A 14618-nucleotide genomic window follows, 5' to 3' on the forward strand; every position below is an offset into this window, starting at 1 on the left:
CTCAATAAAGTCCAGTTTAAAGGTATATAACAAAACTTCAAAAACAATTAACAGGATTATTATCTAAAATCTACAAAGACAGAAGCATATTTTTTCTCTCTACAATTATCCCATTTTCCCTCCAAAGATAATCACAGTAAAATGAATTTGTATTTATTAAACTTGGCCTTTTTTATTTATAGAAGTCCAGCAAGAACAGTGCTTGACCATATAAGGTCTTTTTAACATAGATTTGCTGAAACTTTTCACAAGGAATCTCACATTGAACTCTTAAAAGTCTCTGAGACCAGGAAGCCAAGCAACAACTTGCCATCAGATTTTACCTACCAGTACCATTCCAGTCAAAGCTTTGGTAATCTAGTCAATGTTTTTAATTGTGTCCTGTTGCAAGAACAGATACTTAAAAAAAGATTGTATTTATTTATTTGTGTGTGAGAGAGAGAGAGTGACAGAGAGAGAAAGAACAAGCAGGGGGAGTGGCAGGCAGAGGGAGAGGGAGAAGCAGACTCCCTGCTGAATAGGGAGCCCAATATGGGGCTCCCTCCCAGGACCCTGAGATCCATGACCTGAGCTGAAAGCAGATGCTTAACTGACTGAGCCACCCAGGGGTCCAGCAAGAAAAGATTCTTACTAAATTTATGCAACTAAATGCATACATTGCCATGAAAATAATATGCAAGAGTTTTTCAATTTTGGAGGGATCAGGAAGGAAGAAAAAAATCAATATGCTCATCACAAGAAGAACAAGCCTTAATCCCTATCACCTGTTTAACTCATCCACTACCTACCTCCCCTCTGGTAACCATCAACTTGTTCTCTATAGTTAAGTATTGGTTTCTTGGTTTGCCTCTCTCTCTCTTTCCTTTTGCTCATTTGTTTTGTTTCTTAAACCACATATGAGTGAAATCATATGGTATTTGTCTTTCTTTGAATCACTCATTTCACTTAGCATAATACTCACTATCTCCATCCATGTCATTGCAAATGGAAAGATTTCATTCATTTTAATGGCTGAGTAATATTCCAGTGTGTGTGTGTGTGTGTGTGTGTGTGTGTGTGTGTGTGTGTGATCCACTCATCCTTGCTGGACACTTAAGCTGTTTCCATAATTTGACTATTGTAGATAATGCTGCTATAAAAATTGGGATGCATGGACCTCTTTGAATCAGCATCACTATATTCTTTGGGTAAATACAGAGTAGTGCAATTGCTGGATCTTAGGGTAGTTCATTTTTAACTTTTTGAGGAAGCTCCATACTTTTTTCCAGAGTGGCAGCACCAGTTTGCATTCCCACCAACAGAGTAGGAGGATTCCCCTTTCTCCGCATCCTTGCCAACACTTGTTATTTCTCATGTTGATGGTTTTAGACATTCTGACATGTTTGAGGTAAAATCTTGTTGCAGTTCTGACTTGTATTTGCCTGATGATGATTGATGTTGAGCATCTTTTCATGTCTGTTGGCCATCTTGATGTCTTCTTTTGAGATGTGTCTGTTCATATCTTCTGCCCATTTCCTGACTGGATTTTTCATTTTTGAGGCATTGAGTTCAACAAGTTCTTTATATATTTTGGAAACTAACCCTTGATCTAATATGTCATTTGCAAATATCTTCTCCCATTCTCCCCAAAAGCTTTTCCTTTTAGTTTTGTTGATTGTTTCCTTGGCTGAGCAAAACGTTTGTTTGTTTGTTTGTTTGTTTTGTTTTGATGAAATCCAAACAGTTTAGTTTTGGTTTTGTTTCCCTTGCCTCAAGAAACATATCTAGTAGGAAGTTGCCAGATGCCGATGTCTGTGTTCTTCTCTAGGATTTTTATGATTTCAGTTATCACATTTAGGTCTTTACTCCATTTTGAATTCATTTTTGTGTATAGTGTAAGACAGTGGTACAGTTTCATTTTTCTTCATGTGGCTGCCTAGTTTTCTCAACACCATTTGTTGAAGAGACTGTCTTTTTTTCATTGGATAACCTTTACTGCTTGGTTGATGATTAACTGATCATATAGTTGTGGGTCCATTTCGAGGTTTTCTGTTCTGTTCTTTTGATCAATGTATCTGTTTTTGTGCTAGTACCATACTATTTTGACCACTATAACTTTGTAAGACAACTTGAAGTCCAGAATTGTGATGCCTCCAGCTTTTTTCTTTTCCATTTTAGATCAGGAAGGCATAACTAATAAATTTTCCTATTGATCTTTGAATATCAGCTTCAAATATGGAAAATTTCTGATTACAGAGTGGCTCAAAAGTCCTTTTTAAATATGTTGTCAGTTTTCACCTTAGACAAAGAGAAAATACTTTTGGTAGGGTTGAATTAACTCAGGGACTTAAGAGACATTTCCCATGAGGGTTCAAAATACAGTGTATTTTCCTCTCTCTACTTGGTATTGAGACAGAGATCTGGGATAGTTGACTCTGGTTGCTTTTCCTAACATTAGGATCTTGTGGGGACGGAATGACCTATACGTACAGACACAATATTGGAGTTGTCACCAGCTAGACCCTAAGACCTGACCTTTACTGCCCTTCTGTTGTACTCACTGACCTTTGTCCCACATTTTCCCTAAAGCTCTTCTTTCCAGCTTATCTCAACTCAGGCAAATGGAATAAGAAACTGGCTCTCAGTCGATGGCAACTGCCCTGACAAGACCCCCAGCCAGCCCAAACCACCCAGACCAGTTTGAGAGGAACCCTTGACTCACACTCACACTCACACAGATGGACCATGGACTGACCTCTAGAACAACTACATTTAATCTCCTTATGATACTAAATTCTCCACCCAAGGAGGAGCACAAGCCTCACTTATATAACATACAATCTGTCTATAGCATATTTCCCTAAGGGTCATGCATGTGACATTATGCCCACCTCTGCATCTGATGACAAGGCTTCCCTATCTAAATATCCATTTTAACCCTAAACAAAAGGAACCCATCCACCCTTGCTCAGAGAGTCATGGCTTTGGAAAACATTCCCCATGATCTACTTATTTGCTGCAAATAAAGTTTTCTTGTGCCTCACCTCATTCTTGTCCAGTTTCTTACTCACAAAGGACTGAACTCATGTTGGTTGAGTTATAGAGTTAGCTTTCTGCTTTTCTGAGCAGAAGACTACTGGATTTCAAGGTCATTTCTGATAGCCTAGAGTGCCCACTTATTTGCTTATGGTCTCTTTATCCCTGCTTCCAGGTTTGTAGGCTAAAAAATGAAATTAGCCTTGCCTTTGCAGGAATGTCCCTAAGAGGGGAGCAAAATTTTCCACCTTAAAGTGTGCCTCTTTGGCATAAAGATTATTTTACACCAGTTATTTTTAAGAAAGAGCCGACACAGGAAGAACACTGAAAGCTAGGGTAGAAAGTACCCTTTTATAAGTGATGTACATATTAATAAATGGAAGTTTCATTTGTAAGCTTATCTCTCTACCAGAAAGGGAAGGACGGGCAAATCTCTAGAAATGCTTGTGCACAACAACCATACCCTAGTTTACTCTGCCTTTTCTAGTATCTTCCCATATGTGGCCTGCCCATTCTCCCCAAAATCTTTTATCTTTATCTGATGGTGGTTTTTAAGGTAAAGGCTTGGGAATTTTAGAGAATTACTCAGTTTACCTCGGTCTCTCCATATACATGAAATATATATGGTATAAAATTTTGTTAGTTTTTCTCCTGTTAATCTATTTTTTATTACAGAAGGTGTCTTAGCCAAAGACCTAGAAAAGTGGAAGAAACATTATTCTACCCCCTACATAGCATTAACTTATACTACAACGTGCCATACCACAATCTTGCTTTTCAGCAAACTAAGTACAAAGATACAGTATGGTTTCCCTTAGGCCATGGTATATTAGGGCCAACAAGAGATCCAGGTCTCCTCATCCCCTCATTATTCACTGCCTGTATGAGATAAGGAGTCTGGTCTTGAGTGTTTCTGCCCAATTCCAGATTCCTTCAGGCTATTTCTTCCAGTGATAACACTGAGAAAAAGCAGATATTCACATTATTTTCCTGGTTTGCATAATAACAATCATTTTCCTCACACTCATTCTAGCTTTCTCAAGGCTGGCCTCATGAGTGTTGTGGCCTGGGTGTTTGCACAGGGTCCCACACTCACTAAGGTTACTGCTTGGCTTAATGACCTGTTTTTGCCATCTTGAAATTTTCAACAACTTTCTCTCTGAATCTACATGTGAGCAGAGGAGCTTGGGGGTAACATTAGCATGTAATTTTTGTCCAGCAACAGTCCCTGCACATATGGGCTCAGGCAGCATGCACACAGAACAATAGCCCTGCCTCCTTATAGGAACACACACACATATTGCTCAGGGTGCCACAGGACCCCAAGGAAGTAACTGCTGGGACTGGGGCCAGATTGGTGACAGTAATGACAGCAGTATCTGCAGGGGCAACAAAAATGGTGGAAGAGTCCACAGCCAGGAGAGAGAAGGAGCTCTGCTTGACAACCCAGTGATGCATGCTGGGGGCATGGGCTGACTTCCATCCCAAAGCCTATTCCTGTGTCATTTACATATTAACCATCTTATCTGAGTACCAGGACAGGAAATGCTATGGAGCTTAAGCAGTAATCTTTCTCGTAAATTATCACAAACTAAAAGTACACACACTGTCATTACAATAAAGCATATTGGGAAGTTATTAGAATTAATAAAATAATCCAATATCTATAGTTTTAAAAACTGCTGCAACATTGCAAAGTCAATGCCCAAAGGCTTATAAATAGAAATAAAATTATAAAATCTTTTAAAGATTTAAAAATTAATATGAAATATTATTGATGGAAAGAGTACTTTTCGTATAAATTTTCAGAAGCCATAAATAAAAAATAAGGAACAGTAATTTACTTTATAATTGAAGATATGGTGATGAAATTTTAAAAAAGGGTATTTGAAACATGAAGTGACTTCCAGTTTCTTATACAAAGTGCACAGATGACCAGAAATTAGAAAGTATTAATTAAACAGCCTTTTTAAAATTTATATTTCAAATTAAATTCAGTTTTATGTATAAATTGATGAGTTGAAATTGATTCATTAGAAAACTTTTTTTTTTTAGAAAAAAATAAACTCCCTTGAGTAAGGAACAGGTGGTTTAGGCACACACCATGCTTCAAGTCTCTAAATCCTTCAGACTCCTGCTGCAAACACCCATGCTTCTCCTCCTGGGGGACGGTGGGGAGTCTTGCCAATTCTGCCACTTGCTGGGTCCCTGCTCAGAGAGCAATTGCTTGACGTTGCCTCAGTTTGTGGTTTATGGCAACACTGAGCTGAAAGCCCGCACCTGGGCCCATTGATTGCAGTTGGGTTCCTTGCTCCAATGCTGGGAAATCTGCTGCATTCAAGTACCCCTGTTCTTTCTTTAACCCCAGGGATCCTGAGCTCACACTGTTCCACCTAGTATTCCACCCTGCTTCACCATTTGAGCACCATTCAGGCAGGGACATCCTTCAGCAGAGCAGACTTCTGAAAGTTTTGATTTTGTGCTCTGCTCTTATAGTACTTTGGCCAGCCAGGTAGCTGGCTTATGGAGGCTGCCTCTCTTCTGCAGTTTATCTTTCAATATATCCCCTCAGATTCACTTCTCTGTACCTCCTACCTTGCAGAAAGTGGAGAAAGTGGTCACTTTTTATTTGCAGAATTGAAACAATTATTTTCTTATATTTCCTGGTGAGTTCTCAGGTATTCAGAATGACTTGATAGCTATCTAGCTGAATTCCTGGGAGCAGACAAAACTAAGTACTCAGCCATCTTGGACTCTGGCAGACTAAATCTTGATAGTATTTATCTCCTACACTTTTGAGTACATGTGTCCTGCAGGGTCTCTAAATTGCTGAACATTTCTTGCTAATCAGTCCAATAAGCATTTTGTCATCAGTTGGATAAATTAATTTATTTTTTGTATGATCTTAAGACAATTGGGACTTCTTTCAACTATATTACAATGGAAGGTAGGAGGATTAAAATAGTCTTGGGTAAAATTGTAGGTATAAGACGTCTGTTCCACATGAATGTGAACTGTTTATGATACTCTTTCCTGATAGTAATGGAAAAGAGATCATTTACCAAGTCAATATTATGTGTATAAGACCATGTCAATCTTCCATAGTGAACATACCACATCTGACATAGAGACTTCTATTTCCTAGAGTTTCAGAAGCTGTATGGATTTGCAGAGGTTAGAATACTAATTAATAGAAAAAGCAATGGAAACCCCAGCCCTGAATCATTTATACAAGTACATTCTGAGCAAAATAAAATGAGTAACATGGGTAATATAAAATATTCTACTGACTACATTTTAAAAAGTAAAATAAAATGTTAAATTAATTTCAACAATAATTTACTTTAGCTAATATATGCAAAACATTGTCTCAGCAGGTAATCAATGTTACAAATTAATGAATATTTCACATTTATAATTCAGTATTTAAAATCAAGTGTACTCTATATGGAAAACCCAAAAGAATCCACTTCCAAACTACTAGAGGTTATAGAGCAAATCAGTAATGTGGCGGGATACAAAATCAATGCCCAGAAATTAGTTGCACTTCTATACACAAACAATGAGACTGAAGAAAGAGAAATTAGGGAATCCATTCCATTTACAATAGCACCAAAAATCATACATTATCTTGGAATTAACTTAACCAGAGGCGTGAAGGATCTATATTCTAGAAACTACAAATCACTCTTGAAAGACATTGAAGAAGACACAAAAAGCAGGAAAAATATTCCATGCTCATGGATTGGAAGAATTAACATAGTTAAAATGTCCATGCTACCCAGAGCAATCTACACTTTCGGTGCTATCCTGATCAAAATACCGAGGACATTTTTCAAAGAACTGGAACAAATAGTTATTACGTTTGTATGGAACCAGAAAAGGCCCCGAATCACAGAGGAACTGTTGAAAAGGAAAATCAAAGCTTGGGGCATCACAATGCTGGATTTCGAGCTGTACTACAAAGCTGTGATCACAAAGACAGCATGGCACTGGCACAAAAACAGACACATAGACCAATGGAACAGAATAGAGAACCCAGAAATGGACCCTCGGCTCTTTGGCAACTAATATTTGAAAAAGCAGGAAAAAACATCCGGTGGGAAAAAGACAGTCTCTTCAATAAATGGTGCTGGGAAAATTGGACAGCTACATGCAAAAGAATGAAACTTGACCACTATCTCACACCATACACAAAAATAAACTCCAAATGGATGAAAGACCTCGATGTGAGACAGGAATCCATCAAAATTCTAGAGGAGAACATAGAGAGCAAACTCTACAATATCGGCCAAAGCAACCTTTTTCATGATACATCCCCAAAGGCAAGAGAAACCAAAGATAAAATGAATTTATGGGACTTCATCAAGATTAAAAGTTTCTGCACAGCCAAGGAAACAGAAAAACTAAGAGGCAGCCCACGGAATGGGAGAAGATATTTGCAAATGACACTACAGATAAAGGACTGGTATCCAAGATCTACAAAGAACTTCTCAAACTCAATACACGAGAAACAAACAAACAAATCAAAAAATGGGCAGAAGATATGAACAGACACTTTTCCAATGAAGACAGACAAATGGCTAACAGACACATGAAAAAATGTTCAAAATCATTAGCCATCAAGGAAATTCAAACCAAAACCACACTGAGATACCACCTTACGCCAGTTAGAATGGCAAAAATAGACAAGGCAAGAAACAACAATTGTTGGAGAGGATGTGGAGAAAGGGGATCCCTCCTACATTGTTGGTGGGAATGCAATTTGGTACAGCCACTCTGGAAAACAGTGTGGAGGTCCCTTAAAAAGTTAAACATTGAGCTACCCTATGATCCAGCCATTTCACTACTGGGTGTTTACCCCAAAGATACAGACGTAGTAAACAGAAGGGCTATATGCACTCCAATGTTCATAGCAGCAATGTCCACAATAGCTAAATCGTGGAAGGAGTCGAGATGCCCTTCAACAGATGACTTGATTAAGAAGTTGTGGTCCATATATACAATGGAATATTACGCAGCTACCACAAAGAACAATTTCTCAACATTTGCTGCAACATGGACGGCTCTGGAGGAGATAATGTTAAGTGAAATAAGTCAAGCAGAGAAAGACAATTATCATATGATTTCTCTTATCTATGGAATATAAGAACTAGGATGATCAGTAGGGGAAGAAAGGAATAACGAAAGGGGGGTAATCAGAAGGGGGAAATGAAACATGAGAGACTATGGACTATGAGAAACAAACTGAGGGCCTCAGAGGGGAGGGGGGTGGGGGAATGAGATAGACCAGTGATGGGTAGTAAGGAGGGCACGTATTGCATGGTGCACTGGGTGTTATACGCAACTAATGAATCATCGAGCCTTACAGTGGAAACCGGGGATGTACTGTATGGTATCTAACATAATATAATAAAAAATCATTAAAAAATAAAAAAAAATAAAACATCGAACTTATTTTCCAAAAAAAAAAAGATCTTGAATTGGGGTAAAAGTATGTTAAATCTTTGTAAAACATTTTCATGACTCAGTCAGTGAACACCAGGTAAGGACACAAGTTTATTAAATTAACTTTTTCTACTTTGAAATTAAATTAATTGAATTATTAATTGGAATTAATTGGTAATTAGTCATTTATAAGTAGAGGAACTTAACATCTATACTCATATTATGATTCAGAAAACTGAGCATAAATATGTTCCATATGTATCACACAGTAGAATAAAGGATATAAGGAAATGTTATTACCATGTTTCAAAATTTCAAACCTAGACTTTACCCTGACTTGGCTGAAACAGCTTTTGTTACAATAAAAATTGTTTTTTTTATTTAGCATAAATTATTTTTGAAAGATAAAACTGATCTTCTTTAAATATTCTAAATTTTTATAATATTTTTTCATTATGTTATGTTAGTCACCATACAGTACATCCTTAGTTTTTGATGTAAAGTTCCATGATTCATTACTTGTGTATAACACCCAGAGCACCATGCAATACGTGCCCTCCTTAATACCCATGACCGGCCTATCCCAATCCGCCAAACCCCTCCCCTCTGAAGCCCTCAGTTTGTTTCCCAGAGTCCATAGTCTCTCAGGGTTCATTCCTCATAAATGATTTAAACCATATGAATTGTCTTTCTCTGCTTGGATCAGAAGAATAAACATAGTTAAAATGTCTGTGCTACCCAGAGCAATCTATACTTTCAATGCCATCCCCATCAAAATACCAATGACATTTTTCAAAGAACTGGAACAAACAGCCCTTAAATTTGTGTGGACCTCATACATTATTGGTGGGAATGCAAGTTGGTACAGCCACTCTGGAAAACAGTGTGGAGGTCCCTTAAAAAGTTAAAAATTGAGCTACCCAATGACCCAGCCATTGCACTACTGGGTATTTACCCCAAAGATACAGACGGAGTGAAGAGAAGGGCCATATGCACCCCAATGATCATAGCAGCATTGTCCACAATAGCTAAATCGTGGAAGGAGCCAAGATGCCCTTCAACAGATGACTGGATTAAGAAGTTGTGGTCCATATATACAATGGAATATTACTCAGCTATCAAAAAGAATGATTTCTCAACATTTGCTGCAACATGGATGGCACTGGAGGAGATAATGCTAAGTGAAATAAGTCAAGCAGAGAAAGACAATTATCATATGGTTTCTCTCATCTATGGAACATAAGAACTAGGAAGATCAGTAGGAGAAGAAAGGGAAGAAGAAGAGGGGATAATCAGAAGGGGGAATGAACCATGAGAGACTATAGACTCTGGGAAACAAACTGAGGGCTTCAGAGGGGAGGGGGTGGGGGAATGGGATAGGCTGGTGATGGGTAGTAAGGAGGGCACGTATTGCATGGTGTACTGGGTGTTATACGTAACTAATGAATCATCGAACTTTACATCAAAAACCAGAGATGTACTGTATTGTGACTAACATAATATGATAAAAAAGCATTTAAAAAAAAAGAAGTTGAGAAGCTGTTCCTAAAATTAAATCCGAGGGACCCAGCATACCTAAATTATTTGTGACCAAAATAAGAGAACGCTCACACTTCCTGACCTCTAACTTAATGGGGCTACAGTAATCGAAGCATTGCATTATTAACATAAGGTTAGATATGTAGATCCATAAAATAGATTTAAAATCAATCAATCAATCAATCAATCATCAACCAGTTTCAACAAGCCTACAAGAACCATTCAATGTGGAAATTATAGTCTCTTCAACTAATGATACTGTGACAACTGGCAAAATAATGAATTGTATTCCTACCTCACACCATTTAAAGAGACTCAAATGAATTAATGACATAAATATAAAAACTAAGTTATAAGACTCTAAAAAGAAAACAAAAAAATTTTGCCTTGGATTAGATAGTGGTTTCCTACATATTACCAAGTGTATAAAGTTACTGAGAATTTTCTACTTGTCCAAAATATTGGTATTTCGATAAAAGGGATACACCAGATTATAACCCATGGTGCAAGTTATTAAAGCATAATGTTGTTTTGTAAAACAAATGCTTTTATAGAGAAATCACATACTACAAAAAGATGAGCTTAAAATCATATCAACAAAAATAAGATAGAATCAATGAAACAGGGAAGGATTACTATCAATTTTTAAGGATGTAGGGTTTTCAGGTATACAAATGGCAAAAAATTTAAACAGTTTGGCTACATCAATCTATAGGAACTCCATGGAATAATGGAACTGATATAGAAAGAATTAGAGGCTATGAATTCTCTTCAAGAAAACGTTTGTTACATTTGTCAGATACTTTATAAGCACTCAATTTTCAGAGCTGTATTAAAATAATCAGAGTTAGCAATCCCAAGAAATGAGGGTTTTCTAATTTCTTCAAATAGATACTAGTTAGCAGTATAAAGATGAATGAGTAATAAGATAAATCATGATAAGAAGAAGGTTGGGCAGTCAAAGCAAACTTTTTTTGCAAAGTTATTTTAACTGGATTTGTTAAAATATCTCCTTTTATTTGAAGGTGAAAAATTTTGAAGGACTTTCTAAGATCTATTTTGTTTAATCATAAGACTTATTGGAAAAAGTATCGACAGTAAATCCCCACTTGTAAATGGTTAGCAATTATGTAATGAGTCAGGAATAAAACTGCCAATACCCAGGTTCTAGGAGGGTAACATTTATGCACTCCCAGATATGTAATTCTTAATAAAAGAGGCAGTCAACAAAAGCAGTGGTTCAACTCCAACATTTTTTGGGGGGGTAAAGCAAAGAACAGCAAGATTTATACGTTGGTTCAAAGGCAGGTATCCTAAAGTCGAGTACTCATGACTCACAAATAGTAATAAAACTGAAATTCATTAGAAGTAAAACAGCCTTTGCTAATCACCAAAAACAGCCTACATTACATATGATATTTATATATTATAGCAAATAAAGCTATTACAAAATTGGGGAAAATATTGGAGAAAAGACAAACTAGGAGGAAGAGGATGGCCATGCGATTTCAGCTTCCTTGAAGGAGTATTGACCTGAGTGGGCACTCAAATATGTTTGAAAAAAATTACATTAACTTTCTTGTCCTCAGTAGTTTCTGAAGTCCCCTGGATACCTCTTTGTTGCGGAGGCTGTAGATGAGAGGGTTCAGCATGGGGGTGAGGATGGTGTAGAAAGCAGATACTATCTTGTCCTGGTCTGGTGTATGGATAGAAGCTGGTCTCATGTACATGAACATAACAGCGCCATAGTAGAGTCCAACCACAGACAGGTGGGAGGAGCAGGTGGTGAAGGCTTTGCGGCGACTTTCTGTAGAGCTCATGCGGATGACAGCTCGAAGGACATGTGAATAGGAAATAATGATCACAGAGACTGGTAATATTAGCATCACCACACAGCAGATGAAAAGCAGTCTCTCAAAAGCAGAGGTGTCTGTGCAAGATAGAGGGAGAAGGGCAGCAACATCACAGAAAAAGTGATGAATTTCCAGAGAGCTGCAGTAAGAGAGTGACAGTACTTCTACAAGCACAATAACGCCATCAAGAGAGCCCAAGATCCAGGAAGCAACAGTCATGAGGGCACAGAGTTTCTGATTCATGAGGATGGTGTATCGAAGTGGGTGGCATATAGCCACATAGCGGTCATAGGCCATGACAGCCAATAGGAAACATTCAGCTCCAAGCAGGGACACATAGAAGAATATCTGGGCTCCACAACCTGCCAGAGAGATGGACTTCCTTCCAGACAAGTAGTTGAAGGCCATCCTGGGTACAGTGGTGCAGATGAGCATGAGGTCCATGAGGGAGAGTTGGCTGAGGAGGAAGTACATGGGTGTGTGGAGCTGGGTGTCCAGGTAAATGAGGAGAATCATAGCAATATTTCCCATGAAGGCCACTGTGAAGATGCCCAAGACCAGAGAAAAGAGGAAGGTGTGGGTGGAGCTGTGATCAAAGATTCCTAGCAGGATGAAGTCAGAACTAAAGTTCTGCTTTCTCCACACCATCTGGACAGTTTACTTTTCCTAGAAGTCCTGGGACAACCACAATATTATTTATTAATTTAGTTTTCAAATGTACTCTATGGCAATCACTCTAATGGGAACTGCATTTAATGCATGCACAAGACCTTCTCTCCATTTGGTCACAATGAGTTCTGACTTAGTTCAGTGTTTTCCAGTTATTTCCTTCCAAACGTCACAGGCAACAACTCTAAAAATATTTTCTTTATTTTCCAGATAAGAAATATAAAGCTATGAGTCAGCCAATGTACCTGTAGGTAGACAGTCAATAGAGAACCTAGAAGGAAAATAGTTAAATATACCTACTCCTGAATTTGATGCCCATCCTTGATCACAGGAAGTTCCTCATTGACCTTTTCCTCCCTTTGTTCTTTTTTTTAAATGAGTTTGATGTTTTATTTTATTTTTATATTTTTTTCATTATGTTCAGGTAACCAACATATAGTGCATTGCAAGTTTTTGTTGTAGTGTTGTTCTAATATGTCTCCAGGTTGGTGCTTTCCTAAATAACTACTGAAATTCTGTTGTAATAATTCCCTGTACCAGTCTGTCCCTTCCCATTATGTGGCACTAGCACAGTGAAAGTCTGTATGGTATCACTATCATTACACCTCTATACCCCAGTTTAGAGAAGAATTTGATACTGTAAGTTTTTACTTTCTGTTCTCAGACAAAATCTTGGAGTCTTACTTAATCAAAGCACCATTTAAAATATTTCCTATGGAAGAACAAAGTACTCATCTTTTGAGAATATTTTTGTTTTTCTTAAATTCTATAGGGAGGGGAGCTTTTTATTTATATATTTGTTTATAGATTTTTTCCCCTCCTATAATAAATTATTATAAGTTGAGTGATATAAACCTCTAGGGAAGAAAAGAGAACATCTTTTTGTGATCGTTAAAAGCTTTACTTCGATGTGTCACTTTGGGAACTAATGAGGTATGTTTCATGGAAATGAGTAAAGGGCTGAATGTATTAAATACCCAAACCTTTACAGTTCAAGGGAGCAGAACACTAGATGTACTTGTGTATTATAGGGAAAACACTAAATTAATTAATTAGCTAATTAATTAATTTTTAAAAAGAACCGGGGGATGTATGAGTAATGTGATCCTAGGGAGCCAGATTAAATTTGCTTCAATTTTGTTTTTAATTAAGCAATTATTAAGGAAGTATTTTAAGCTATAACATAAAGATACACAGTGGCATGAAATGATATAGCATGAGAAAGTCTCAAGTTTACTGAAGTATGATTGCTTGGGTCAGTTAATCTCCAAACATGGTGACCAGGAAAGGTATACCTGCAACATCCAGGGGAGCCAGTGTAAAGCCTAGGAGGTGACAGTAGAGAAATGAAGGACGGGTTAGAAATATAATTATCCATCATTTTCTCAAAGATTATTGATTATGGTCTCTAGACCCCATTTATTTTACCCTGCCTCTAAAATATCATACTGTATATATATTCCCCTGGTGTTTCAAATTAATTATACAGCAAAAAACAAAACAAAACAAAACAAAACAAAACCTCAATCCAAAGCATTCTCCACTTCTGCCCCCCCCCCCCACCTCATATATTTCACCACTACCAAAATTCTTCTGGACTTCTGACTTCAAATTTGAAATAATATATTTTTCCTAATATTCTCATTTTTTAATTTAGCTTTAAAAATCTAAATTTTGTCTAATTCATATAATGTTTTTTGATATTGAATATCTACCTAACTAAAGATTGTCATTGTGACTATTTATCCTTAATATCATTCAGTCCATTCAGAAACATTCTAAGCAAATAGCAGTGTCAAATAAATTACATGGAATTCAATTAAATTCTTAAATCCAATTATGCATTTTTACTTTGGACATTTTAATGATTAATGGTTTAAGTGGTGATATATCAAGCTGTTTCTATTTCATATCCACAAGTTAGATGTATTATTATGTACCTGAAACAAAATAAAATATACTTTCAAGAAGAGAGCAGGTTCCAGAGGACCTCTCTGTAACACACATATTAATGTTAAGAGGTCTATGCCTATCATAATGCTCTTTTGGGGGACATTTGAAATCATGTTGTTGCTGAAATTTCCCAGGAAATAT

General features: G+C 37.1%; 1 protein-coding gene across 1 annotated transcript; it reads right to left on the minus strand.

The window, feature by feature from the left end:
* Window positions 1-11567: 11567 nt before the first annotated feature.
* On the minus strand, window positions 11568-12503 carry LOC123780172 (olfactory receptor 2M4). Its single transcript, XM_045778960.2, has one exon. The coding sequence runs from the start codon at window positions 12501-12503 to the stop codon at window positions 11568-11570; it is 936 nt and encodes a 311-aa protein (XP_045634916.2).
* Window positions 12504-14618: the final 2115 nt, after the last annotated feature.

Source organism: Ursus americanus, chromosome 5, assembly GCF_024610735.1.
Source record: "Ursus americanus isolate L20-20 chromosome 5, mUrsAme1.1.p, whole genome shotgun sequence".
NCBI classification, from domain to species: Eukaryota; Metazoa; Chordata; class Mammalia; order Carnivora; family Ursidae; genus Ursus; species Ursus americanus.

Coding starts and splice junctions, on each gene's coding strand:
- LOC123780172 (XM_045778960.2), bottom strand. CDS start 12,503: ATGGTGTGGAGAAAGCAGAACTTTAGTTCTGACTTCATCCTGCTAGGA.